Consider the following 27,636-nt stretch of genomic DNA (forward strand, 5'->3'; position numbering starts at 1 on the left):
TATTTTTATAAATAAAAGTTTCACAGAAACACAGCCACACCCATTCATTTGTGCATTTGTGATGGTTTCTCTCGAGGCATAATGGGAGTTGAATAGTTGATACAGAGACCATATGGCCTGCAAAACCTAAAATATTTACTACCAAGCTCTTTACTAAACAGTTTGCCCACTCCTGGTACAGGTAACATGTGAGGGCAGCACATAGACCTGAAGAACTACTGTAAATACCATGAAACTCTTGGAGACACAGTGCATGTCTAGAAGCAGCAACAGCCTGGATGGCACCATAGGGAGATTTTGAGTTGTGTCTTTCCCATGCTACCATTTTGCCTTGAATATTTTATGGCTTTCTTCATTGCCACTGTGCCAGGATAATCAAGTGCCTGTTGGGTTAAGGATAATTGTAGTTAGTGACTGCCTTGCCCAAATGTGCCCCCTTCCTCTTCATATCCCAATAAAGGGCAATTTAAATCAATGGAGAGGAGAGCTGCCCACGGAGGATATGAAGAGGTTCCCTCAGATTCAAGTAATACAAATACAAATAATACAAGTCTGCATTTAATACAAATGATGTATTATTTGTTTTCTTGTTGTACCAACTGATGCAATTAGTCAAAACCAAAATAATGAGAGGAATAAAAATCAGATGCTTGTGATCTGAAGGAAATGATTATATATTTAGAAACTTTAAGAAATAGTTGAGAAACTGTTAAAAAAAAAAAAAGATAATTCAATACAGCATGGAATAAAAAAGTGACCTTTAGAAATAAGTAGTCTTCATGTTGTTGTTGTTAAGTGCCGTCGAGTTGGTGCCGACTTACAGCAGCCCTCTCTAGGTTTTCCGAGGAGCTTGAACCACTGACACTGGGGTTCAAATGGATCTTGTTGTCCACTGCTTATCCTGCAATGCCACACTAAGACTCATCTAAATTAATGTCAAGAACTGTGAAGGGTCTGAGATTTTACACTAGATGAAAGCTAAAATGTCAACCTGCCCAGTTTCATGGACGTTGGCAGAAGACACGAGACTCCTGGGTCAGAGACAAACACAGCAATAGCAGCATCAAAAATATCATCATTTTTCCTGCACTTATTTCCCAATGTGGCATGAAGAGGGGCTGTTTAAACCTAGCATATGTAGCAGCTTACATGGCAGGAGAGGAGACTTGAGTTTAGGAAACCTGAATATTTCATAATAGACAGTAAGAATTCCTGTCCTTTGAGCCAGAGGGAAATACTAAATCTTGTCTTCCAACAGTATTTATTACACAAACATTCTTGGAAAGAGTCTGGACCCAAGCAATATGGAGAAATGTAAAACAAAAACCAATTGTGCATGGCAGGAAAGAATCATGATAAAATCAGAAGATAAATGATTAAACTGGAAGACAATATTTGCAAAACACATTATGAAGTACTAATTTCCCTACTATGTAATAAAAATACTACATCCAATTTGACATTAGCAAAATATAGACAGTTCACAGAAAACATGTTCAAACTCATTCATAGAAAGAAAAAAAAATTTTTTAACTACACTGAAATGATTTGCTCGTCTCAGATATGTAAAGATCCAGCACAGTTACTAGTTTTATGATTTGACCTAAAAGATGAGATATTTAAACCCAAAAGCTCAGAATACAGCTACTGCCTCAGTCAGAAGACTTTCATATTTGTAGATATTTGGAAAGTCCTTTACTGCCTGTCTGGTGCCCCCTTGGACTTGCATCCAGGGGTAAGTGTCTCCCTCTCCCCAGTACACCTCTGTTTTAAGCTTAGTTACTAGTCTTTTGGAGTCCTGGTATGTCACTGTGGGTTAATGGCTGGACTGCAAGGCCAGCTTGAGCCACAAGGTCAGCTGTTCAAGTTCATCAGCTAGCTGCTCCTTGGAAATCCTACACAGGGTCACTATGGGTCAGAACCGACTAGAGGGTGCTTTATCAAGAAGTCTTCAATTCATTTACGTCCATGGGAACTTTTCTCCTCAGCTCATTTTTGCCCCTAAATTTTCTTTTGTTGATAATATAATTCAGCACTTTCTACATGGACAGCTAATGATGCTGATGCCATTCTCCAAGTTGTACAACTATTCTCCATTCCTGAGTTGTCCTCTGTCATTAACATAACCTCACTTCCCTCTAAGGTTCCTATATAATCTTTTGTCATCGTCAATTTGATCTCATATAGATGTTCTTCAAAGAACATAATGTTTGAGGCAGACATTTTTTTACTAGTTAAGGTATAATTCAGTTTTAAGATGACTCCAGGAAGTGTTTGTCGTTTAAGGTTTAAACATTATCTCAGGACAATAGTTTCAGCAGTTCATTCAGCTTCCGAAAGGCCATGTTGTTGTTGTTATGTGCCTTGGAGTCGGTTCCAACGCATAGTTGTCTTGTACAGGATTTCTGAGGCTGTAAATCTTTATGGGAGCAGAAAGCCTCATCTTTCTCCCATGGAACAGCTGGTAGTTTAGAACTGCTGACCTTGAGGTTCGCAGCCCGATTCGTAACCACTACGCTACCAGAGCTCCTTAGTCTGTGTCCTAAAGACAACTAACTGCTGATTCAAACCTTCATCTCCTAGAACAGGAAATCTCTAGCTGGTTCTCAGAACATTTTAAGTAATGTGTACTTTATGAGTATCTCATAGTTAAAATCAAGCCAATTTATAACAAGCCATGGGTTGTATAAATTACACATAAACAAAATTTAGTACCACATTGTGAGGAGAAACACCATATTGCAAAATACAAACAGGTATGTTAAAGGCATGGGTGTAAAAGATTTTATTGACATTACAAGTTAGGTTTATCCGTAAAAGCATCTCATCAACCAGTGGCTTGGACTTATGTCAACATATTTTCTCCATAAGGCACATCACAGCCTTCTTGTGCTTCATACTAGGCAATACATCAGCACTGTGCTTGGGGGACATTTTAAATAATGAAAGCACCAACAAAACACACAAGAAAATGTGAAAATTTGGGCACTAAATCGACTGCAAAAAGGACATTTGTTACTGTATGAGAGCTCAAACAAGGCAGAGAGTGTCACTTTGCTTGACCTCATCTGGAAAGGTAAATGTCAGATGACTCAAATTTTTCACTGCCTTCCTTGTATGTGGTCACAAATGACCACGAAAATGCTGTAAATATTGATGTTTAGGTCACAAATATATCTTAGTGAGTAGTTGAATTTTCAAATATGGAATCTGCAAATTATGAAGATTCAACTGAAACTATTCCTATGCCTCCAGGAAATAAAAGAAAAAATAAATTATATAAATGTTATGTAATACTATAGTATTTTAGATTTAATGTGAAATATTTGGTAATGTTTTATAATCACATTTATTACTGTTCACGTTTGAAGTATTGAGTCATACTATATCTATAGTTTATTTACCTATAATATTGAAAAATTTTCAAATTTATTAGCTGTTTGAATGTATTAAATAAATTGTGAAAGTAGCAGTCGCTCATGCAGACCCTTCATTCTTTCCTAATTAGTTATGTTTTTTAGATAGTTTTTTAGACAATGCTCAAGACTCTAACTGGTTCTAAATGTTCAAGGTAGCTAAGTTTCCAGATCACCAAGTGTATGTCCTTACAGTTATTCAAATAAGACAGGAATATACTGCCTCTTACCCTCTTGTTTCTCAGTCCTCTGAAGAATGGCAATGATTAATTCTCTAAATATTTTAGGCTCTAAATGCCTAACTTTGACCATTGGAAAATGGCTGATGTTTTCAGTCTGCCAAGACTGTCTGTATCTAACATCTTTAATTCCACAGAAATTATCCATAAGTTTCTTATACCTGACTTATAGCTCACTCACCAAAAACCTAATTTACAATTCTATCTTATTACAGTCTACCACACAATGTGTTTAAACCAACACTGAAAGCCAAACATCAAATTCTTTAAGATGAAGCATCATTCAACTGATAGAGCCACTATTCTCTTAGCTTTAGCATTTCCTCTTTAAAGACTTATGGTGAGTAACTTCTGTGAAAAGTTTTAACTCCTTAGGAGACAGCCTGCTAATGATGTTTACTAATTGAATTAAAAAATGTTTATCTTGATTGTGAAACAGACTAATAAATACAAATGAATTTTTAGCAACATATGTGGTTGCTAGGTGCTCTGAGTAGGTTCTGACTCCATGACCCTATGCCCAACAGAATGAAACACGACCCTGTCCTGCACTAATATCAAAATATGTGAGCCCACTCTCACAGTCAGTGTGTCCATCTTATCTCATTGAGGGGCTTCCTCTTTTTTGCTGACCCTTACTTTACCAAGTATGATGTCCTTCTCCAGGAACTGGTCCCTCCTGATAACATGTCCAAAGAACAGGAGACAAAGTTTTACCATCCTTATTTCAAAGGGTCATTCTGGCTGTACTTCTGCAAAGGCAGATTTGTTTGTTCTTATGACAAGGCCATGGTATAGTCAATATTCTTCACCAACATCCTAATTTAAAGGCATCAATTCTTAAGTCTTCCTTATTCATTGTTCATCTCAGCTTTATGAGGTTGTTATGTTTTTCATTGACTTGTTATATTACAGTGTTTCACCTCAATATCAACAATTATACCTTATAAAATTAAGGTTTTCTAGATGCTGTAGGAAGTCAGTCTGAACTGCAAGGTCAGTGGTTCAAAACTCACAAGTCGCTCCTTAAAAGCCCTATGATTCAGAACTGACTCGATGGCACTTAACAAAAACAACAACAAATATAGCAAATACAAGATGTCTAAGTCAGGGCTCTAATTCTGAGAGCTAAAAATACAATTCCAATAAAGAAAAAGAAAAAATTCTGAGAGCTAAAAATACAATTCCAATTAAAAAAAAGAAAAAACTGGGGGTATTTATTGACTCATAAAGATAAAAATGTCCATCATGCACTGAACTGCGAACCACAAGGTCAGCAGTTCAAACCCAGCAGCTGCTCCTGAGAAACCCTATACAGGGTCACTCTGAGTCAGAACCGACTTGACAGCACTTAACAACACAACAACAACAAAGTGAAAAAATAATGAAAGCTGTAGATGTCAACATGGCTGGACCTAAGAGATAAAACTCATCAGATTTCTGGCTCTCATCTTCATTGTCCTGTGTCACATTTAGTTTTGGAAAGGATTTCTTAAAGTAGTGGCAGAAATAAGATGGTTACTTTTAATCTTACTTGATCCTTACAGGTAGCAATTCTGGAAAAATATATAATCACCTCTCTTAATAACCATAACAATACCTTAAAGGACTATATTGACGCAGACAAGGCTATTTTCCAACTCCTTATTAATCATAGGCCAGCCTGTGACCAATCCACTGTTTCTCCATGATTAACAGTTTCATCAAAATCACAGGCAGTGGGTATGGGGTAAGCAGACTATGGGGTACAGATAAACGTACATGTCCACTACTCAGATTTCCACTATATTTCAAATAAGGAGAGTACATGGGCTGAAGACTTTCTCATATATACTATGTTCATAGAATTACGATCCTAAAATAATGAAATGATATTCAATAAAGAGTAGAGACTAAATGTGTTCTTTCTTATATATTTTTTATAATCAAAAGGTTTCTCTATTGTGCATTCTCTGATGTCGCCTTAGGGCTGAGGCACAGCTGAAATGATTCCCACATTCATTACACTTGCAGAGTTTTTCTCCAGCATGAATTCTCTGGTGTAGCCTGAGGGACAAGATCTGATGGAAAGCCTTCCCACATTTATTACATTCATAGGGTTTCTCTCCAGTGTGAATTCTCTGATGCTGATTAAGGTATGAGCCACAACTAAAGGCCTTCCCACATTTGTTACATTCATAGGGTTTCTCTCCTGCATGACTTCTCTTATGGTGAATTAGGACTAACGCATCACTAAAGGCTTTCCCACATTTACTGCATTCAAATGGTCTCTCTCCAGTATGAATTCTATGATGCCGATTCAGCTGTGAGTGAGTTCTAAAAAACTTCCCACATTTGCTGCACTCATAGGGCTTTTCTCCACTATGAATTCTCTGGTGTTGGTTTAGGTGTGAGCGATAGCCAAAGGTCTTCCCACATTCATTACACTTGAAGGGTTTCTCTCCTGTATGAGTTCTTTGGTGTAGAGTAAGGGCTATGCGTCTGTTGAAGGCTTTTCCACATTGATTACATTCGTAGGGTTTCTCTCCAGTGTGGATTCTCTGGTGTTGATTAAGGTGTGCACTCTGTCTGAAGGCTTTGTTACATTCCTTACATTCATAGGGTTTCTCTCCCGTGTGAATTCTCTGATGTTCAACAAGGAAAGCATAACGGCTAAAGGCCTTCCCGCATTCATTGCATGAAAAGGGTTTCTCTCCAGTGTGGACTCTCTGATGCTGGGCAAGGTGTGCACTTTGTCTGAAGGCTTTGCTACATTCTTTACATTCAAACGGTTTCTCTCCAATATGAGTTCTCTGATGTTTGCTGAGAAAAAAATCATGGCTAAAGGCTTTTCCGCAGCTACTGCATGCATATTGCTTTGTTCCATTGTGATTTCTCTGAGGTTGAGTAAAAAATGAGTAACAGCGAAAGGTATCATCACACTTATTGTATCCATGGGGTAATTTTTCAAGTTGTGTAGTCTGATTTTGAGTAAGTAATGAATGAAAACTTAAGAGATTTGAAAACTCATTACTTTCATAAGATTTCTCACCAGAAGGAATCCGTTTCTCTTTTGTAAGGTGCATACTCTGGTTGAATTCTTTTTCACATTCTTTATCTATCAAAGATTCTTTTTTAGCATGGAGTCTTGTATGTTTAATTATGACTGAATTTTGGGGGAAGATTTTCTCATAAATATCAAATTTATGTATTTGTTCTTCCATAAGGACTCTCTGTTGTGTTAAAGGTATGGGCTTCAGGGGGATGTTTCCCCTAGAATTACTATCTTTATGGTCCCTTTGCCCTGTAGAGATTTCCTTAACAGTTGTCACTTGCCTGAAATATCTCTCCTGATTTCCCTGATGCTGCTCAAATTCACCCTCATAATTCCAGGCTTCTTTCACATTGGAGCACTCAAAGTCATGGCTTGTAAGCTTTTCTGTTGCCATTCCCTGAGATATTTCTTCTTCATCAAGGTAGCATTTTGGAGATATTTCCTTGATTTCACACCAAGACTCCCAGTCTGAAAAATAACACGACAGCAAATGTTTTCTTTTTCCTTTGTTATGAGAACTAAAACTGTTATACAAGTTACGAAGAAAATTTCATAAGGAGGAAATAACGGGGAAAGTACATGGCTCTGAATACAAAGCAAGCACAAAAGATGAAGAGAATCAATGTATGTGCTGGGGATGGGAAAGTAGTGATCAGTAAAGTAGGAAAAATGCAGATAAAGCTAAGTTACAGCAAGATAAGGAACTGAGGGTGACTGACTAATTATAATCACACTTTCCTTTCCTCTAGTCTTGAAAGAGGAGCTCTCATAGTGTAGTGGGTTATGAGTTAGACTGCTAAATGCAAGGTAAGTAGTTTTAATCTACTAGCCACTTCACAGGAGAAAGATGAGGCTTTCTGCATCCTTAAAGATTTACAGCCTGAGAAACCCTATACAGGGTCGTTATGAGTTGGAACAGAGTCCACGGCACATAACCACCCCCACAACCCCCACAAAGTTTAAAGTCTATCATTCCTGCATTGATATTCATGAGATTGAAAACTCCATGAAAGAAGTGATTAATAATTGCTCCTTTATTTTTCTTATTGTTGTATCTAGTGCCTAGGACATTTGTTGTTAGTTGGATTGTTTTTCTCAGTATCTAAAAGATATCTAGAGGTCCGTGTTTCTCATCACTGAGAAGAAACTGATGTCTACAACAAATGAGTCTTGGTGTGGCACTGTGGATTAATGCACTGGACTATAAAGTCGGTTTGAACCACAAGGTCAGCAGTTCAAGCTTAACAGTTGCTCTTCAGAAACCCTACACAGGGTCGCTATGGATTGGAACTGACTCGACAGCACTTAAGAATAACAACAACAAATATATACAAATGTATGTGTTTGTTGAGGTAAGGCAGGGAAAAAAACCAAAAGTTATAAAGATGATCTCAAAAAGAGGGAAAAGAAGAAACCCCTATTCATATTCATATTCATCCCACAAATCAGTCAATAATCAAAACTATATAGAATCTATGACTATGTGCCCAGCACCTAGCAGAGGGGGAAAAATGTCTGTGACACAAGTCCTTCTTCCTTTTTTAAACTTGGAGAGGCTAAATGTGTGTCCAATGATTCACTATGGTGCAAAATGAAAGACTTGTTAATGTGACATAGTAGTATCAAATGTCAGGGGAAAAAAAAGATCAAAATTTACAAGGTTAGTAAAAGAAACATTCCTGAGAATAACAGCTTGGTTTTCAAGACTATGGTCCGGTTCCTAGAATATAGTGATTATTTCAGTAACAGAATTCATATGTTTTGATATGATTTGAGATTATTTTAGGACACACACATTAGCAGTTTTAGGTGACACAGTCCTTCCCATAACAGTTTCTCACTGTTGCAAGAATAAAATGAAAAAACAGATTATGCATCTATACCTTTATACCAATGTACGTTCCACCCAAGGAAAGCCCCCATCTCTAACAGTCCCTCCTGTGTACAGCCATGATTTTTCTCTTTCTTGAGCCTGTAACTCAGCCCAAGACTGAGAGGGCTTTGTCCACTTATCCTCTGACAGGTCCAGACTGTTTTTCATTCTTTCTGCAAAAGCACAACTATTTCTGTTCCCTCCCCCATTGTCTTAGAATCTCCTCTCTTGTATCATTACCCAGGGCCCTTATATTCCTCTTACCAAGAATATACTTTTTCTCTACTCCAGGAAAATGGCAGCTTTATACAATAACTAATGTAACGGTAGTTAAAGAAGTGGCTAGGAGAAGACTGGACATTTTCCAACATGAGAGGGATCTGAGGTGCCTGGAACGCCAGCCACTTTCCTAAGGGGGAAAAAAAAAAAAAAAAAAAAGAATATTCTGGACTTAGGCAGACGAATACTCCATATGAAGTAGTAGTCTGAGGAAAGCACAGAGAAGGGAATAAACACTCACTATGACCAGAGTAGAAAAATATTGAGAAGACAATGATAGTATGATGCCATTCAGCAAAAGAGAGAAGGAAATTCACTCATGTTACTGATTGAGGGAAAAGGGAAGTTAAGGATTCAGGCAAGTGGAAGAGAATCAAATGCACTTACGTGGAATTGTAGAAATAACATAGGCTTTGGGATTCAGGCAGAGGTTAAGTTTGAATTCCAACTCTGTATCGAGCTAACAAGTTACATGACGTTTAACAATTGATTAACCTAGAGCCTTCATTTTCTATTAGGCAAAATAAGGTAATTTTTCTAAGTATGGTCTGAGGATAAAAGGTGCTTGTGGTGAAATTAGTTCCTTTTTGTGGCCTTTTGCCTGGGTTCTAGAAAAACAGCTCTAGAGATTTTTGCCCTAAACTCTGAGGAGTTATCTTTTTGCCTAGGTTTCTACCCAAGAGGGTCTGTTACCTTTGTTCCGGTTGGTTGACAAGTTGACAATTCCTGGGCACGCTGTAGTAAACAACCTGGTTTTGAATCTTTGTCTTTGACTCTGGGCAATAATTTGCACATTGCAGGGATTGGTTAATATATTCTGTAAAGGAGGTAAATTGTAGCCCAGCCACACCTACTCTGCAAATATGTAGAGGGGATTGATCCGTTTGTGGCCCCCATGGGAGGGGTGGTCTGACTTGAAATTGACTGGGAATTGTGCATACAGAGAGCAGCCCTATAGAGGTTTCCAAGAAGGATGAAGCAGGAAGAGAAGAAGCAGGAAGAAGCAAAAGGGAGAAAGGGAGAAGTCGAGGGCAGGAGGAGACATGACCTTCCTAAAAGAACTGTAACACAGGTCAGTGGCTGGAACACTGGTGACAGAAAGAGACCCAAAAGAGTCCCAGCAGTAAGAGCCGGTGGTGACAGATAGTTAGGGTCTAGCGGAGCCTGTCCTCAGGGGACAGGATGAGCCTGATCTCAGGGAAATGGGAGAAGGCCTAGCTGAGAGAGCCATCCTGAACTGAAAAAGGAAGATTCCGCCTGTGTGATTCCTGATCCGGATTTCTAAGTTGTCGCATGTTGAAACTGATTCCCAGTTGCACCCTGCTCCTTAATAAACCACTTAGCTGTAAGTATGGTCTGTGTGGTCATTGCAATGGATTAACAAACCCAAAAGACAAGTGGAGAGTGTGTGACAGAGGTGGCTGGTAGCAGAATTGGTAAAAGGTTGGAGAGTGAAGGTCTGTCTGTCTGTCCTCCATCTCCTAAGGATCAGCCTTGACTGATCTGGATTCTTTAAGGGAAGGCTGTACTTTTGAGACTTTTGTTGGGAAACCTTACCCAATCCAGTCGACATCCCTGACCTTGCCCTTTCAGACCTCAAAGACATTTAAAAGGAACAGAATCTGAGTCCCTTGAGAATACCAAAACTCATTTTTACATGGTGCAAGTTCAACAGCAGGGAATTCTTCAGGGAAGTGTTAGAGACACATGGAAACACTGCTTTCTGTAGTGCATAGACCTAGACGGAGACTATGCTTCAAAGTTTGGTATTTTTGCTTACTAAAGGTTTCTGTGAGTTTCTAGCAATATTTTCTAACTAATCCTGTACAAGTGGATGGAAGTTAGCAGTGGAATTATGCTTGTCCTTGGAATTCAATCAGGACTGTATAATAATTATGCTAATATATAATATTGGAAGAGGAAAAGGTCTAACTAAACTGTCCATCTACTCTCCCAAATGCTGAACTAGTGGGTATGAACAGATTATAGGTAAACTGATAAATAAATCATTATATTTGTGACATGAAACCCAGGAGATACTAGTGAGAAGTCTACAAAAAATACACAGAACCTATGGGTAGATTTTAAGGAAATGGAGGGAGGTTACTTCTAATACCCAGAATAAACTCCAAGGACTAACCTGACCAATGAATGACACACAGTTTGCAGGACTGCAGACTCACAAAACTGCACTTCTTTCTTTAGAAGACTGTATAAAGCTATGCTGTCCAATAGCCACCTGTCATGTTACTGTTGGTATACAGGGTACAAGGCTATAAATCTGTACAGAAGCAGAAAGTCTGATCTTTCCCCCATGGAGCAGCTGGTAGGTTCAAACCGCTGACCTTATGCTTCGTAGTCCAATGCTTACTGTACAGAACCATATAAATTTAAATTAATTAAAATTAAAAAAAAAATTCGGAGTCTTGGTGTGGCACTGTAGAATAGGCACTGGCCTTCTAACCAGAAGTTAGTGAGTGGAGATTACAATTAGTATGTAATTGGACGAGAGAAGGGTGTGCAAAAACACAAAAGAGTTCCAATAAAATGTTATGAAATTATTTTAGACATTTAAATTAACAAGAATATAAGATACATGTGCACTAAAAGAAAAAAAAATTATATATGCATGCTTATTTACCCCAAGTTAATGTATATCAAGTCAGTTTCAATCAGAACTCAGGAAGAAAATTTCCCTAGCATCCTGAAAAATGAAAAAATAAGCATTCAAGAAGTTCAACAATCCTCCGGAAGGAGAGACCCTAAAAGACAATCACCAAAACATATAATAATCAAGCTCTACTAAATCAAAGATAAGGACAGAATTCTGAAAGCAGCTAGGGTAAAGAGAAGTATAACATATAAAGGCAAGCAAATCAGATTAAGCTCAGATTTCTCAACAGAAACCATGCAGGCAAGAAGGCAATGGGGTGACATATATAAAACCCTGAAAGAAAAAAAACTGCCAACCAAGAATCCTCTACCCAGAAAAGCTGTCAATCAAATATGATGTATAATCTATTTATTCCAGGATAAATAGAAGCTAAGGGATTTTGCCAAAGCCAACCCTGCAATGCAAAACATCCTAAAGGCAGTTTTGTGGACTGAGAACCAACAAGAACAGACAACAACCAGCGAATGATGTACATGGCAGCATCACCCTGAACTCAACTGACAAATGGAAGAGTCAAGAACAGAATAAAATGATAAGAACAGAGGATCTGGAAAGTCTGTCTATGATCAAAACAATTACAATGTGAAAGAAAGTAAACACAGAGGAACAGAGATCCAGGTGGTGGGAAGGTCAGGGAGCTTACAGGATAAAATAGACTGTCTTAGATGGAGGGAAGAGTTAATAGAATATAAGGTAACCACAACAATGGGGTTGGGGTGGGGTGTTTAGTTCAGGTGTTGGGGAGGGAAATACAAGACAGGTGAGGAGGTGGAAGAACAAGATAGACAGGGGAACACCGAGACAGGTTTGCATAGCCTAAGTGGGACAGAGGTAAATAGTGATGCATGCTCAACCTTGGAACAACAGGGCTCTGTGATACAGGGATCTAGGCATAGTTTGAAGAAGGGAATTAATACTAAAATGCTTGACTGTCTTATGAATATTGGTTTCCCTTGCCTACTATGATAAAATAGACACTTGAGTGGGATAGAAAGGAATGTTGGAAAACATGATTACAGAAAACTTGTAAGCCCGTCTTCATCCTATAACTGATTGGAATACCTAAAAGAGGTTCTAGAACGTGCCCAGTGAAATAGGCCTCGTGCAAAGCCTTTGCAGAGTATAGGACCTTTAAGTGGAATCCTAAGTCCCATCCAGAACCTTATGAGGTGGGACAGTCCCACTAGCAAGGACAAGCAGACTATCCTGGAACAGCTAGAGCAACAGAAGATACATCTTCAAAGAAAGATCATCAGGAAAAACCCAAAACAAAAATGTCAGCATGACTGGCTACTACAAGAATAAGCAAGCTGTTCATGAGGAAGCTTCAAGGCAAGCAATCAAGTCCCTTCAGAATAAACTCCCCTCTAAGACTGAAACTCAAAGGGAACACATGAACAGCCATGTAAGCTTGCTGGCGACCACATTGGTCTACTGGTGAATGGAAAAGGGGGAAAGGCAGCAATGAGGAAATGGGCTTAGTTCAACCATGGTCCATAGACTTCTGTTGACCTGGAGATGAGAGAGAGAAGAGGACGGGCTGATTGCTCCAAAGTGTGGTGAGCCCTAGGGACTCCTGAGCCCATAGACAAGGACATAGCCACAGAGGGTTAGAGCTGAGAGTGAAGCATCCAGCTGATAGGAAGTGATGGGAGATGCACAAGAACACCCAAACTTGTAGACAGTACCCATTTGACCTAGCCTCGATGCCTTGATAATCAGAATCCAACTAGAAGAAGATTACCAAAAAAACAAAAACAAAACAAAACATATATATATATATATATATATATTATTTTTATTTTTTTTTATAAAGGAAACAAGGGTAAATTGCTACAATTTGATGAACCTGACCTCTACTCATGGAGGTAGTAATTCTAAATACCCAAAGAGAGGGAAGGAATCTTCACATCAAGTATCAATGCTATCCCCTCTATACACAGGGTAGATAGGGACAGGCAACTTAGACACTGGCCACCTAAAATGAGGGGGTGATAAAGGAATGCAGTGACTGGCTTACAAGGTTTCAAGAGGAAGCTTAGTTTGAGAGTATAAGGGGAAAGAATGAGTCCCCACTGAATAGTTTTCATCATGTCTAGATGGGTCTGGTAAAAAGAGATGGAGATAAGATGTGTATAATTCAATAGTGAATAATTGTTATCATGACTAATTGCGATTGTCACAATTGTAAAGGTAGAAGTTTTGTAACAAAAACAGGGGTGTGGTTAAGCTTACAGTCCAGAAACAGAGGACCCTAGGACCATCAAGGAAGAAGAGCACAAGCAGAATGTGGGACCTTATCCAGAGAAGCAGAGATGCTAGGGATTGAGGCAGAGATGGGGTCATGGAGAGAGGGAGCGGCTGAGGATTGAGGCAGACTTGCAGAATGTGCCATTTGGGGGTGTAAATTATTTTATATGCCTGAAGTGTTTTTTTCAAAAAAAAAAAAAAGCTAAAGTATAGAGAGAAATACTGTTAACTGATGGTACCTAGAAGGGATTATAATCATTGTAATGAAGCAAGGTGTATGATTTGTTGAATGTAAAAATGATGATCTGCCCTATAAACCTTCTTCACTCAATCCACAATAAAAACCTTAAAAATATATATATGTGTGTGTACATATATATATATATATATACACATACATACATACACACACACACACACATATACAGTTCTGACCATAAAGGAAAAAGAAGAGCTAGAGAAGATTAAGATTCAGGGTATGGTTAGAATTCTAAATAATATAATTTGATAGAAACAGGAGATAAAACCCAAGGGTATGGGCAAGGTTTCAGGAAAGTTCATACAAAAGAGATTTCAGGTCTTTCCAGGGTAGCCTTCTGAAGCCTAGGGCAGCCTCTCATGACTACCTACATTGGCACTTACCAACTGCCCTCCCTTCTCAGTTCTCTGTCACTCACCTGCACATTGACCAGCTGACATCTCTCTCTCCAACATCCAAGGTTCCTTCCCTTGTTCCAGTAATGAGATCATGTTGGGTTTAGAAATAGAGAGTCCTGTTTAAAGGGGAGGAAAAATGAGAGCAAGAGAGAGAGAGAAAGAGACAAATCAACATGTCACAGCTATCCCAGGACTAAGATCCAATCTCTTGGTTATAAGTCAACAAAATATATTAGAGGAAGGGCCAGTGAATGGAATGATGCTTATAATAGGGAGGATGAAGGAAGATGAATCTTCTTCCATAGTAGTTCTCAAAGTGTGGTCCACTACCCAACAGCAGCCATCACCTAGGAACTTCCTGGAAACACAATTCTGAGGCCTTTGCCCAGACCTACTAAATTGAAAACAAGAGTAGTTCTCAAACAGGCACCAAATATTGAAGAAGGTTTATCAAAACGCAGAATGCTGGGCTTTTTATGAGAAGTTTCTGGTTCTGTAGATCTACACAGTGTTGGTATCAGTTGCTGTAGAATTAGCTCTGATGTATGATAAGCTTATGTATAAGAGAAAAAGAAGTGATCCAATCCTGCACTATCTATGAGAGCATGCATGCCTGGTTGGGTCAATTGTTGTGGTATTGTGTCAATGTATCTAACTGAAAGTTTCTCTAGTTTTTGATGACTCTCTACCAACCATGTTGTCCTTTTCTAGGAATTGATGTTTCCTGATGATGTGTCCAAAGTAAGCAAGCTGAAGTCTTACCATTCTCACTTCTATGGTACAGTCTAGTATTTCTTCTAAGGGTGACTTGTTTTTCTGGTACATTTAGTATTCTGTGCTACACTAGAATTCAATGCATCAATTCTTCATGTTCCTTTTTCATTGTCCAGTTTTTGTATGCATATGATATGATTGAAAAGACTAAGGTGCACTTGGGTCAGGTGCACCTTACTCATTAAAATGACATCTTTGCATTGTAAAACTTGAAAGGTGTCTTTTGCAGTAGATGTAATATGTTCTTTGATTTCCTGACTGTTGTTTTCAGGAGTGTTATTGTTGATCCAATAGAATGAACTCCTTGATAATTTCAATTTCTTCTACATTTATGATGATTGTTTATTGGGCAGTTGTGAAGATTTTCATTAGATGTTAAAGTGTAATCATACTGAAAAGCTGTAGTCTTTGTCCTTCTCCAAGCTTTGTAAGTTCTCCAAGCTGTTTTCATTTTCCACAAAGAGGTTTTTATCATTTGCATAACTGGAGGTTGTTAATGAATCTTCCTTCAATCCTGATGCTACATTCTTAGTTGGATAGTCTACCTTCTCAAGTAATTTGTTCAATAAACAGGTTGAAGAAATATAGTGAAAAGACACAATCCTGCTGTGTGCCTTTTCCAATTTAAACTATAAAATATCCCTTTTCTGTTCAAATGACTGCTTCTTGATACAGTGCAGGTTCTGCATGAACAAAATTAAGTGTTCAAGAATTCCCATTCTTCATGCTATCCATAATTTGTTATGATCACCACAGTTGAATTGCTTTATGTAGTCAATAAAACTCAGGTAAACTTCTTTCTGGTAGTCTCTGCTTTTGATCAAGATCTGACATCAGCAACAATATCCATTCATGTCTTTTTTCTGAATCCAGCTTAAACTTCTGGAATTCCTTGTCAATGTACAGCTGCACTTATGTTTCAATCATCTTCTGTAAATTTTGTTAGCATGTGATATTATTAAATTATTTCTGCATTCCATTTGAGAGTATGGCTGTCTTCCAATCAGTTGGCCAGGCAACTATATTCCAAATTTCTTGACAATGATGAGAAAGTGCTTCCAGTGTTACATTAATTTGCACAAGCGGATCAACTGCTATTCCATCAAATCCTACAGCTTTGTTTTGACTTAGGTTCAGTTTGAACTTCTTCCTTCGGTACCAGTGGTTCTTGATTCTATGCTACCTACAGGTTAAGTGGTTAAAGCCAATCAAGCATCTTTTTTTTTTAAAGCTTCCTGTGAAATTCAATTTTTGACAATAGAATCCTTCAATAATGCAACTCAAATCTTGAATTTTCTCTTCAGTTTTTTTTTTTTCAGCTTGAGAAATACCTATTGTACTCTTCTGTTTTGATTTTCTAAATCTAGGTTTTTGTTTATTTCATCTAGAGAGTTGTTGTTGTTGTTAAGTGCCATGGAGAGTTGGTTCTGACTCATAGCCACTCTAGTATAGGGTTTCCGAGGAGCAGCTGCTGAGTTTGAACCACCGACCTTGCGGTTCAACCCAAACTTGCAGTCCAGTGCTTAGCCTACAGTACCCCACCAGGACAAGAGAGTGGGGCCCCATAATTTGCATTTTTTAAAAAGTTCCAGATCATGCTGATACTTCCAAACATCTACATGCAAAAGAGAGCTACTGACTTGACTTCCACCTTTATGAAACTACTCTAATCATTCCTGGGAATGTTGTTGTTGTTGTTGTTGCTAATTGCCATCAAGTTGATTCCGACTCACAGCAACTCTGCATAGAGTTTCCAAGAAGCAGCTGACCCTGTGGTTCGCAGTCCAGTGCTGATGCCGATCCCACAGTGCCATATTAGGAGTCCATCCTTAGGAATGTTATCACTGTTAAATGCCATTGAGTCAGTTCTGACTCATAGAAACCCTATTTAAGGTTTCCAAGGAGCGGCTTTGAACCTCCAACCTTGTGGTTGAACCTCCAACCTTGTGGTTCAAATGAACCTTGTGGTCCAGTGCATTATTCGACAGCGCCACACCAGGACTCCTGGGAAGAGGAAGTAGAAATTCAGCTAAGCACTTTAGATATGTCCTAGACATTCCCAATGGAAGGAAAAAACACCCAAGGGAAGACTTTGAATTCGAGGGGAGAGACATGCTTACCAAGCCATACCAAGTTCCTGTAGTTCTCCAGCATGACATCTCTGTATAAATCCCTCTGCGATAGGTTTAGCCAGTCCCACTCCTCTTGGGAAAAGTCTACAGCCACATCCCTGAAGGTCACCACTCCCTAAAATTAAAAAATATATTGTTTTCTCCCAGCACCCAAGCTCCATATGCTTCTAGCAAACAAGACAAATTCTGTCAGAATTCTAAGCAACCCCAAGAACCTAATTATTAGGAAACAATTATGTGTCCAGTTTATCAAATGCTTTTAAAAGTGAAATACTGAAAACAGACTCAACCCTTGAAATATTAAAATTTTTATAAAAGAGAAAAATTAGTTTATAACATGAAATAGCATATGACCAAGGACTGTTATATACACAGAATATAAAGAAATTCTTATACAAGGAATTCCTTCAGATCCTAAAACTGGGATGTATGCAGTGCACTGTGGTGGAAGAAGGCTTTTAACTGAGTTTTAACTAATTGTAAGAATAAAGCTCCAAATATGTATCCTGAATAAAGACGTATATATGAAGAGAATTAAATAGAATTTTCATTGGAAAATAGAAAAAACCTTGCCAGTTTAAAAATGAAGGAGTTTAAACTATACCACTGAACTCTGTGCTTCATGAAGGAAAGCGCATCTGTTTTATAAACTAATATTCATAAAACCTGTTACATAGTAAAAATACAGCAAATATTTACCACTCGATGAATAAATTATAAACACTCCAATAATATATCTAAATGAAGGAAGAGTTGTTGTTGGTGGTGTTAAGTGCCACTGAGTTGGTTCCAACTCATAATGACCCCGTATAGGGTTTCCAAGAAGTGGCTGGTGGATTTGAACAACCGACCTTGAAGTTCAAACCAACTTTACAGCCCAGTGCTCATCCTACAGCACTCAATGTTTAAAACAATAAATTCCAGTTTGTAGGACATGGTCTTTTTTGGTAAAAATAATAAAATACAATTACTTGATATAGTAGAGATATAGCCTAATGGAGCTGGCTGGAGGTGGGGGAAATGACAGAGCTAAGTAGTATTATAAAACATCCATGTGTCCCTGTATCCTTGTCTGTGTGCTGGGAGACTGATGTGTACTGACTGCATCATTAGACTCCCTTTCCTCACACTAATTTCAGTTGGGTCATTCACAGGCTAGAGATAGGAAGGGAGGCACAATCTTTATTCCCTTGGCTCCCTCCCTGCTGTGTCACTCTGGGTGGTCACTATCCCCCTCAAAGATCACACTGACAGTAAGAGGACCCCCTGCACCTTGGTCTCTCGGTCACTGTGTTCAGACACCGAATTATTAAGAGTTCTGCTGTTATAAGCCCAGATCATATTGTTTATATTGTTATAAGTCCAGTATCATCCTTTATGGTTTTCCCTATATCCTGATCACATCTTGCAAATAGTCCCATTTGTAATTTCTTGCTAGAACATATGCTGAACCAACATATTTCTCATTTTATTAGATTATTCCTGTCAACCTATAAATGGATATAATAGCTTCCATCTTAAAAATAAATCCATAAATTTCCTTCCCCCCACATGTCTGTCAGTTGGTTGTACTGTGGTGGTCTATGTGCTGCTGAGTCGCTGGAAGCTAGACCACTGATGTCTCAAATACCAGCAGGATCACCATGGTGGTCAAGTTTCAGTGGAGCTTCTGACTGAGAAGAGAATAAGGGAATAAATAAGTGGTTCATTTCTGAAGAATCAGTCCCTGAAAACCTTATGAACAGCTGAAAAATATTAACTGAGTGCCTCAGGTTGGAAGGCATTCAAAATATGACTGAGGAGAAGCTGAGTCTTCAAAGAAGACTCAACTGTAATGGTGTGGATGGAGCAAAGCTTTTGGGACCTTCATTTGCTGATGGGACACACTCAAAATGAGAAGATGCAGCTGCAAATATCCATTGATAACTGGAAAGTGGAATGTATGGGGTATTAATCTAGAGAAATTAGTGTTATCAAAATGAAATGGAACTCATAAAGATTGATATCCTAGACATTAGTGAGCTTAAATGGCTGGTACTGGCCATTTTGAATCACACAATACTATGGTTTACTATGCTGGGGAAGACAAATGGAAGAGAAACAGCTTTGTATTCATCATCAAAAAGACCATTTCAAGATCTGTCTTGCAATAAATTGCTGTCTGTGACAGGATAATATCTGATGATATCTATACACCTCAAGGAAAACTCGTTAATACTATTATTCAAATTTAAGCACCAACCACAAAAGCCAAAGATGAAACTGAAGAACTGTACCAACTTCTTCAGTTTGAAATTGATCAAACATGCAATCAAAATGTATTGATAATTACTTATGAATTCAAAAGTTGGAAACAAAGAGGAAAAGATCAGTAGTTAGGAAATATGGCCTTGGTGATAAAAATGCTAGAGATTGTGTGATAGAATTTTGCAAGACCAACAACGTCTTCATTACAAACACTTTATTTCAACAACATAAATGGTGATCATGCACATGGACCTCACCAGATGGAATACACAGGAATAAAACTGACTACATCTGTAGGAAGAGACAATGGAGAAGCTCAATATCATCAGTCAAAAATAGGCCAGGGTCATATGCACAAGAACACCCATATGTGCAGATAATACCCACTTGACCTGGCTTCAATGACTGGATGATCAGAGCTCAACCAGAAGAAGATAGAAGAGGAAAAAAAAAAAAACATAATCTGATACAATTTTGATGAACTTGACCTACACCTATGGATGCAGTAGCTCAAAAGAGGAAACAAATCCTTACAGCATGGATCATTCCCACCCCCTCCACAAACAGAGTAGACAGGGATGGGCAACTTGGACATTGGCTACCCAAAATGGGGGAGGGGGACCTACAAAGGCAAGAAATGACTGGCTTACAAGCTTTCAAGAGGGAGCCTAGATCCAGAGGGCATGGGGGAAGGTAGAATCTCCAGTGAGTAGTATCCAATCTGTCTGGGTGGGGCTGATGAAATGAAATGCAGATAGGTCTTTTGTGATACAATAGTGAATAATTGTTATCAGGACTGATTGTGAGGGTTGGAAATGTAAAGGTAGACATTTTATAGCAAGGAGGGGAGTGATTAACTTTTCAGTCTGATGAAGATTAAAGACAGCCTTCAGAAGGGATTGTACCTCAATGTAAAGAAAACAAAAATCCTCACCACTGGACCAATAAATAACATCATGATAATGGAGAAAAGACTGAAGTTCTCAAAGACTTCATTTTGCTTGGCTTAACTATCAACACTTAAGTAAATAGCAGGCAAGAAATCAAGTGATGTATTAGGCAAATCTGCTGCACAAGACCTCTTTAAAATGTTCAAGAGCAAAGATATCAGTTTGAGGACTAATGTGTGCCTGACCCAAGGCATGGTACTTTCAACAGCCCCGTATGCATGTTGAAGTTGGACAATGAATAAGGAAGACCCTAGAAAAATGAATGAATTTGAGTTATCGTGTTGGAGAAGTATAGTGAAAGTACCATGGACAGCCAGAAGAAATCTGTGTTGCAGGAAGTACAGCAGAATGCTCATTAGAAGCCAGGATGGCAGATTTCATCTCTCATATTTAGGACATGTTATCAGGAGAGTCCAGTTCTTGGAGAAGGACATTGAATGGTCAGTGAAAACGAGGAAGACACCCAGTGAGGTGGAATGACACAGTGGCTGTAGCAATGGGCTCAAGCATAACAACAATTGTGAGGATGACACTAGACCAGGCAGTGTTTTATACTGCTTTGCCTAGGGAGGGGTCACTATGAGTTAGAACTGACTTGATGGCACCTAACAAAAACAACATGATTCTGTAGTAATACTTTTTGACTTACCCTTAAATAATGGAATATTAATCATGAGAAATGAAATCCTGATGTATGCTACAACATGGATGAGTGCTTAAAACATGATGCTGTCTGGCATACATCAGTCACAAAAGGACAAATGTTATAGGATCCCACTTATATGAAATTGGCAAATATAAACAGACGACATCATTAGTGGTCACCAGGGGTGGGAGGGAAGAGGAAGTACTACCTTCATGGGCACTGATTTTCTACTAAAGGTGGTAGGATAATCTAGAAAAAGATATTGGGGATGGTTGAACAACATGATGAACAAAGCCAGTATCATTGAATTATATATGCAAAGAATGTTGAATTGGCAAATGTTTTATTTATTTTTACTAGAATAATAATACTAGTAACAACTTATACTATCCTATGGCTTTATAAATATATGACGACTCCCAAATTCACCTGTACAATCTTGATCTAACCTCTGAACTCCAGATATATATAAGCATTCTATTTGGATATCCAACAAATCTCTTAAACTTAATATATCTATAACTCAATTCATAATCTCTATTCCCAATCCAACTCTGTTTTCCCATCACAGTAAATGTCATCACCATTTATGTAGTTGCCTAGGCCAAAATCTTTACAATTCTTGACTTCCTTCTTTCTCCCCAGAACACAATCAAATTCCATGATTTCTGGCTCTCATACATCCTGAGAATCTTAGCAGTTCCAATGCCATCACAGGGTTCAAGACACTATCACCTCCCATCTGAGTGCTGGCCTCAAACTGGTCTCTCTGGCATAATCTTCAGACTGGCCTCTCTTATTCCACCCTTTTAAAATGCACCCTCCTTATAAAACATAAACACTTCAATGGCTCCCTTTCACACTTTGAACAAAATTCAAAGTTCTTTTAATGACTTTACATTATTTGGCCCCTAGATATGCCTCTGACATCACAGTGCTCATAAGTCTCTGGCTTATGAGTCTTAGCCCTCACCTTAGTAACTCTATACTTGATATGCCTCCTACTTTTTTTTTTTTTTAATGTTTTATTGTGAATTATATGATAGTTTACATGGGAGAACTTTAGTTTTACATATATTCCATTGTATATCATCTCAGTGCCATGGTTCCAATCCCCTCCATGCATCATCAACCACCCAAAGGGTATATCCCAGAAACCCACCCTCTACACTTCCCCCTCCTCCCCCCAGTTTTCGTATGCCTCCTACTTTTAAAGCTTGTCCCCAGATGTCCACAAAACTTAATCCTTTTCCCTGAGGTCTCCATTTAAATGTCATTTCCTCAGAGGCTGTCCTTGACCTTTCCATAAGGGTACTCCACAAGTACCCTATGCCCTTATTTCACTTGTACAACAAACAAACCACAATCTATCTAACAGAAGACACTTCTGTTCCATTACATGTTCCATTACACATTTAAGTATAACACTAAGTAAAAAACATGCTAAATGTTTTATAGAAAGGTAATCTGAACAAAAGGTGGAGAGAGAGACGTGGAGAAGGTACTCACTGGGCTAACTGTGGTTCTCCCTATGGCCTCAAAGTTCTGAAAAATTAGGAGGAATTTCTGGAAACAAAATGGAAATATCAACTTACTTGGGACATGGCTTTACAAAGTCCAACAGCCATTTCTTCTTCCTTCTTCAGTATTCTCTTTTGTAGAAGAACAAAATCCTGAGAAGGAGAATTAAGGAAGAATAAATGACAGATCAGCCTATTCTGCTGGTCGGAAACTGACAAAGCTAGAACTATTCCCCCTTTTACGGAGTTCATATCTTATTACGTGGGCCTTCCAAGATCTGAAAAATGCTCAAAGCTTAACTTAACCCCTGAAATCTTGAATACCATTAAGGACATACAGGCTGAACTCAACAAAATCTAAAGTTCATTCGATGGCCAAGAAGGCTTCCTTTTTAACTTCATTTCTTCAGCACTCACTCCTTTGGTTACTCTACTCTAGGTACACAGGATAGGTGCTGACTCATAGCGACCCTACATAGGGTTTCCAAGGAGCAGCTGGTAGGTTTGAACTGTTGATTTTGTGGTTTCGCAGTCCAGGGCTGATCCTACAGTACCACACCAGAAGTCGTAATATTACTCTTAAATTGTCATTTGATGTCTCCATTTAGCTATCCGAATTTTTAAATGATTAACTGTGGTACATATAAGTTTGCAATCAATTTTAACCATAAAATAATATGTGATATAGTTCTAAATTACTTAAATGAAATATTTATTAGATTATACTAATAGTCTGGTAGTGTAGTGCTTATGAATTGGGCTACAAACCTTAAGATCAGCAGTTCGAAACTACCAGCTGCTCCGCGGGAGAAAGATGAGGCTTTCTGCTCCCGTAAAGATTTACATACAGCCTCAGAAACCCTGTAGAGGGTCATTATGGGTCGGAATCGACTTGACAGCACTTAACAACAACAAATAGTGATAACAAGGTTATTTTATAGAATCTTTCTTCACTGGATTACAACATCGTTAGTTAGTTACATTTTTAGAAACTGAACAACCTCTTTTGAGTTTTCTCCTTCTTTTCACTTAATTACTACTTCAATCTCAAAAAAAGTTATTGATATAAGTTCACAAATACTACTCACTATAATACTGTCAATAAAATACCAGAAAATGTGACAAAATCACCAACTATAAAAACACTAACAGTAACTACAACAACAGCGCATGTTTTTAAGTGCTTGCAAATGAAACCACATGATCCAAAGTGGAATTGTAATTGGGTAATAATGGCAGCTCTGACCCTTATGCATTAAAAAATTCTAAAGTAACTTAACCTAGTTTTAGCCTGGTAGGTATACTAGTACATGTAAGTGGGGCTTATGAAAAATGTTCTTGCTGTTACAAATAACTTTTTAAAAAATAATAAATGTTAAGATATTTTTATAAAAAACAATACATTTCTGCTGAAACACTGCACAGAAATTTTGTGGACAGTCATTTTGGTGTTACCACCTCTGACAATGGCACCTGGTGCAATCCACAAACCTGTCTAATGACAACCACGACTGGAGCCCTCTCTTCATAGCTTAATTTACCCCCGCTTTTCATTCCAATCTGTGCTCAAGTGTCACGCCATACAAGTTTCCCTGAACATTCTATCTAAAGAGACCTTCCCTTCCAACGAATCTTTTATGTTTACTCAAAAGAAACATAAATCCTTACCCTGATTTATCTTTCTTCTTTAGTATTACAATATTTTACATATTTTTCCTATTTATCATTCATCTTCCCATACAAGGTCTTAAGATCCAAGAAATCTTGGATTTGTTTGGTTCACTGGTGTTATCTGCAGTGTTAGAACAATAATAATAATTAAAAAAAAAAGTTTGGTACTCAAAAAAAGTTGGTAAATTAATAAGTAAATTTACTGGGCCCCCCATAAAATATGTGATATTATACATATTGTGTGTTTCATTATTTCATCTATCTCTCACAAAGGTTGTTGTTATTGTGATGTGCCGTGGAGTTGGTTCCGACTCATAGCGACCCTGTACAGGGTTTCCGAGGCTGTAAATCTTTACGGGAGCAGAAAGCCTCATCTTTCTCCCACGGAACAGCTGGTAGTTTCGAACTGCTGACCGTGAGGTTCACAGCCTGATTCGTAACCACTACACTACCAGAGCTCCTGTCACAAAGGTAGACATCACCAACTTTCCAAATAAGTGAAATGGAGGTTCAAAAAGTTTAATCAACTAGCCCAAAGTTACAAGCATCCAATGAGATGCGACTCGAAAGGAGTTCTCTTTCAAGAGGCCACAAGGTCGAGAGATGGAGCAGCTGGGGCCTTTAGATCCAGAGAGGGAAAGGGACTGAGTGCTGAAGACTGGGGAGGTGTGGGGGACAGGCTTGCAGGGTATACCCTTTAGTTAGTTGATGATGCATGGAGGGGATTGTAACCATGGCAATGAAACGATATACGATAGAATGAATGTAAAACTAATGTTCTCCCATGTAAACTATCACATAATTCACAATAAAACATTAAAAAAAAAAGAGGCCACAAGGTCTGAGTGGGAAATACTCAGCCAAACCTGAGTCATATATTACTTTAAGAAGCATCTTCAGAGATGCCAGACACTTATCTTTTTTACACCACAGAAATGCAGTTTGAGGGAAATATAACAAAATTTAATTCAAAGTCATTAACAAATTGTGCAACCTGAAACAAGTCCTTGTCCATTCAGAGTCAACAACTCTTCATTCTGGAAATGGGGATAACTGCATCTGACCTAGAGTTCAGGATACATGCGCATCTCATTCTAAGCTAGCTTGCACTAGCCAACTTTGTCTCTGGGAAGTTATTTCATCAGCTCAGTGCAGTTTGAACCAGTCCACAATGGTCTGCACAACCTGAGACGAGAATCAGTACAGTCTTCTGGGCATCTGGGAGCAGCAGCCCTAAATAGCACAAGCATAAAAGAATTTAAGTCTCTGTTGACAAATAGCCTACAAATTTATAAGTCCCTTGGCTAATATGTTTCTTTGTGAGATGAGCCATCAACTTCTAGAGCAAAGTGTGATAAAAAGACTAGGGCTTAAAGGCCTCTGGCCCAGCTTGGCTCTCCACTCCTCTCCCTGGCTAAATGACCATGGGTAAGTTATCACTCCGAACTTTTCTTTGTGTGTTGTTAAGAAGGGCCACCCTTGTTCCCATTTAGATTCTACACAACTATTTAGTGGGAGAAATGAGAACATTTTCCTTTATTGACTGAGAAAATTAGCCCAGTAAAATTAGCTTACTTTGTTCATCAGAAATAGAGCTATAAATCTAGCTTCGCTTAGTACCAAACATGGAAAAGTTTTGGCAAGGACAAAGCTAAAATCTCTAAATCAATGACCAAAGCAGAGGAAGACTGGGCTTCCCTTCTGCGGGTACAGCCAACGTTTTTTCTTTTTTCAAAAACTTTTTATTGTGAATTGAGTGAAGGTTCACAGAGCAGATCATCAGTTTTACGTTCAACAATTCATATGCTTCGTTTCACCTCAGTGATTGCAATGCCCTCCACATAACATAACTAATCCCACTTCCTCCCTGTGTTTCTCATTTCCATTCCTCCTTCTTACCCAACCTTTCTGAGCTTTGGACTTTTGATCTCAAATGGTTGACCATTCTAGGGTGTGCATACCTCACTAGTGTTGTGCCCCGCCCCCCCGCCCCCCCATACCTATCTCTAGGGGCAGCCAACTTGAGGATGCTCTCACTACAATGTCTTTTTGATTGGATCCTATTCCTCTAAAGAAGCCTGAAGAAAAAGACCTACACTAAGTGATATGTTTCTTAAATTCCTAGTCCAAGACCAGAAACAATCCCAACACTTTGACAATTCAAGGATCTCAGTTTTCACTCTCACTGTGTTTTAGGATCAAGAAGCTCTGTAATTAATAGCAAGGACTTTGAAGCCAAACTGCCTTGGTTCAAGTCCCTGTTCTGTCACTTATTAACTGTGTAAACTTGGGCAAGTAATCTTGATCTTTCTGTGCATCACAATCACACAGTAGGTCTCACACAAGCAAGCCTACTATCTAGCATACACTTACTTTTCAATTGCACACATACACGTGTTACAGTCACACCCGAGTCTCATTCTGTCTCTCACAGACATTGCTACAACACAAAAATATGGAAATGTTCATACAAAATAACTCCAAAAGAGAGATAATCACACACAAACACATATCAGTGACAATCACATACAGTGTGACAAACCCTACAAGAGCACACATTCTGTCATACAACTCATATCAAAGTTTTGGTTTTGTTGCTAAGTGCCATCGAGTTGATTCCAACTTATAACAAACCTATAGGTTCCCAAGGAGTAAACTTGTGGGTTTGAACTGTTGACCTTTCAGTTAGCAGTCCAGTGCTTATCCTATAGCGCCACACCAGGACCTTCAGAAATAGTCAGGATCACACCCAATCGCACCTGCTATTAGAGCAGGTCATCAAACATAATCACAGTGACACACACAAACAATGTAACACCGTAGTCTCTGACATACCCATATACAATAGCATAGCTATACTTGCAGAGACAGTCAGAAACACACATATTTATACAGTTTTTCCCCAGAATCCCTATCCAGGGTCGCTATGGGTCAGAATCCACTTGACGGCACTTAACAACAACAACAACCCCAGAATCAAGCTGTCAGTCACGCACAATCACAGACATGCCATGACACACAGAAGATCACATTCTGTCACACCCACAGCCTCACAAAGTTATACATAGAGCCCACACAAGGTGACACCCTCTCTCACACACACACAAAATCCATGGCAGCATCCACTGTCTCCCTTTCCCTGCCCGTCTGCCCCAAGCCTGGCCTTGACCTCCTGTTATTGCCTGCCTGCCGCTGGGCACAACTCACCTCCCTCCCGGCCTGCAGCTCTATAATCTGGGGCCGCAACCCGAGACCCGCGATGTCTCCTCCCAGA

The 27,636-nt window shown here is 38.7% G+C and overlaps 1 protein-coding gene across 2 annotated transcripts; it reads right to left on the bottom strand.

Annotated features, from left to right (window-relative positions):
• Positions 1 to 5,416: 5,416 nt before the first annotated feature.
• ZNF527 (zinc finger protein 527) lies at positions 5,417 to 27,636 on the bottom strand. Of its 2 annotated transcripts, XM_006867324.1 has the most exons (5): positions 27,570 to 27,636; positions 22,767 to 22,844; positions 17,317 to 17,443; positions 14,443 to 14,538; positions 5,417 to 7,157 (listed from the first exon to the last, which is right to left on the bottom strand). In XM_006867324.1, the coding sequence occupies exons 2-5, from the start codon at positions 22,797 to 22,799 to the stop codon at positions 5,581 to 5,583; spliced, it is 1,833 nt and encodes a 610-aa protein (XP_006867386.1). In that variant the 5' UTR covers positions 22,800 to 22,844; positions 27,570 to 27,636; the 3' UTR covers positions 5,417 to 5,580. The 2 variants fall into 2 exon arrangements, with proteins under 2 accessions (XP_006867386.1, XP_006867387.1); XM_006867325.1 differs by lacking the exons at positions 14,443 to 14,538; positions 27,570 to 27,636 and having other exon boundaries at positions 22,767 to 22,838.

Source organism: Chrysochloris asiatica, unplaced genomic scaffold, assembly GCF_000296735.1.
Source record: "Chrysochloris asiatica unplaced genomic scaffold, ChrAsi1.0 scaffold00104, whole genome shotgun sequence".
In the NCBI taxonomy this organism is placed as follows: Eukaryota; Metazoa; Chordata; class Mammalia; order Afrosoricida; family Chrysochloridae; genus Chrysochloris; species Chrysochloris asiatica.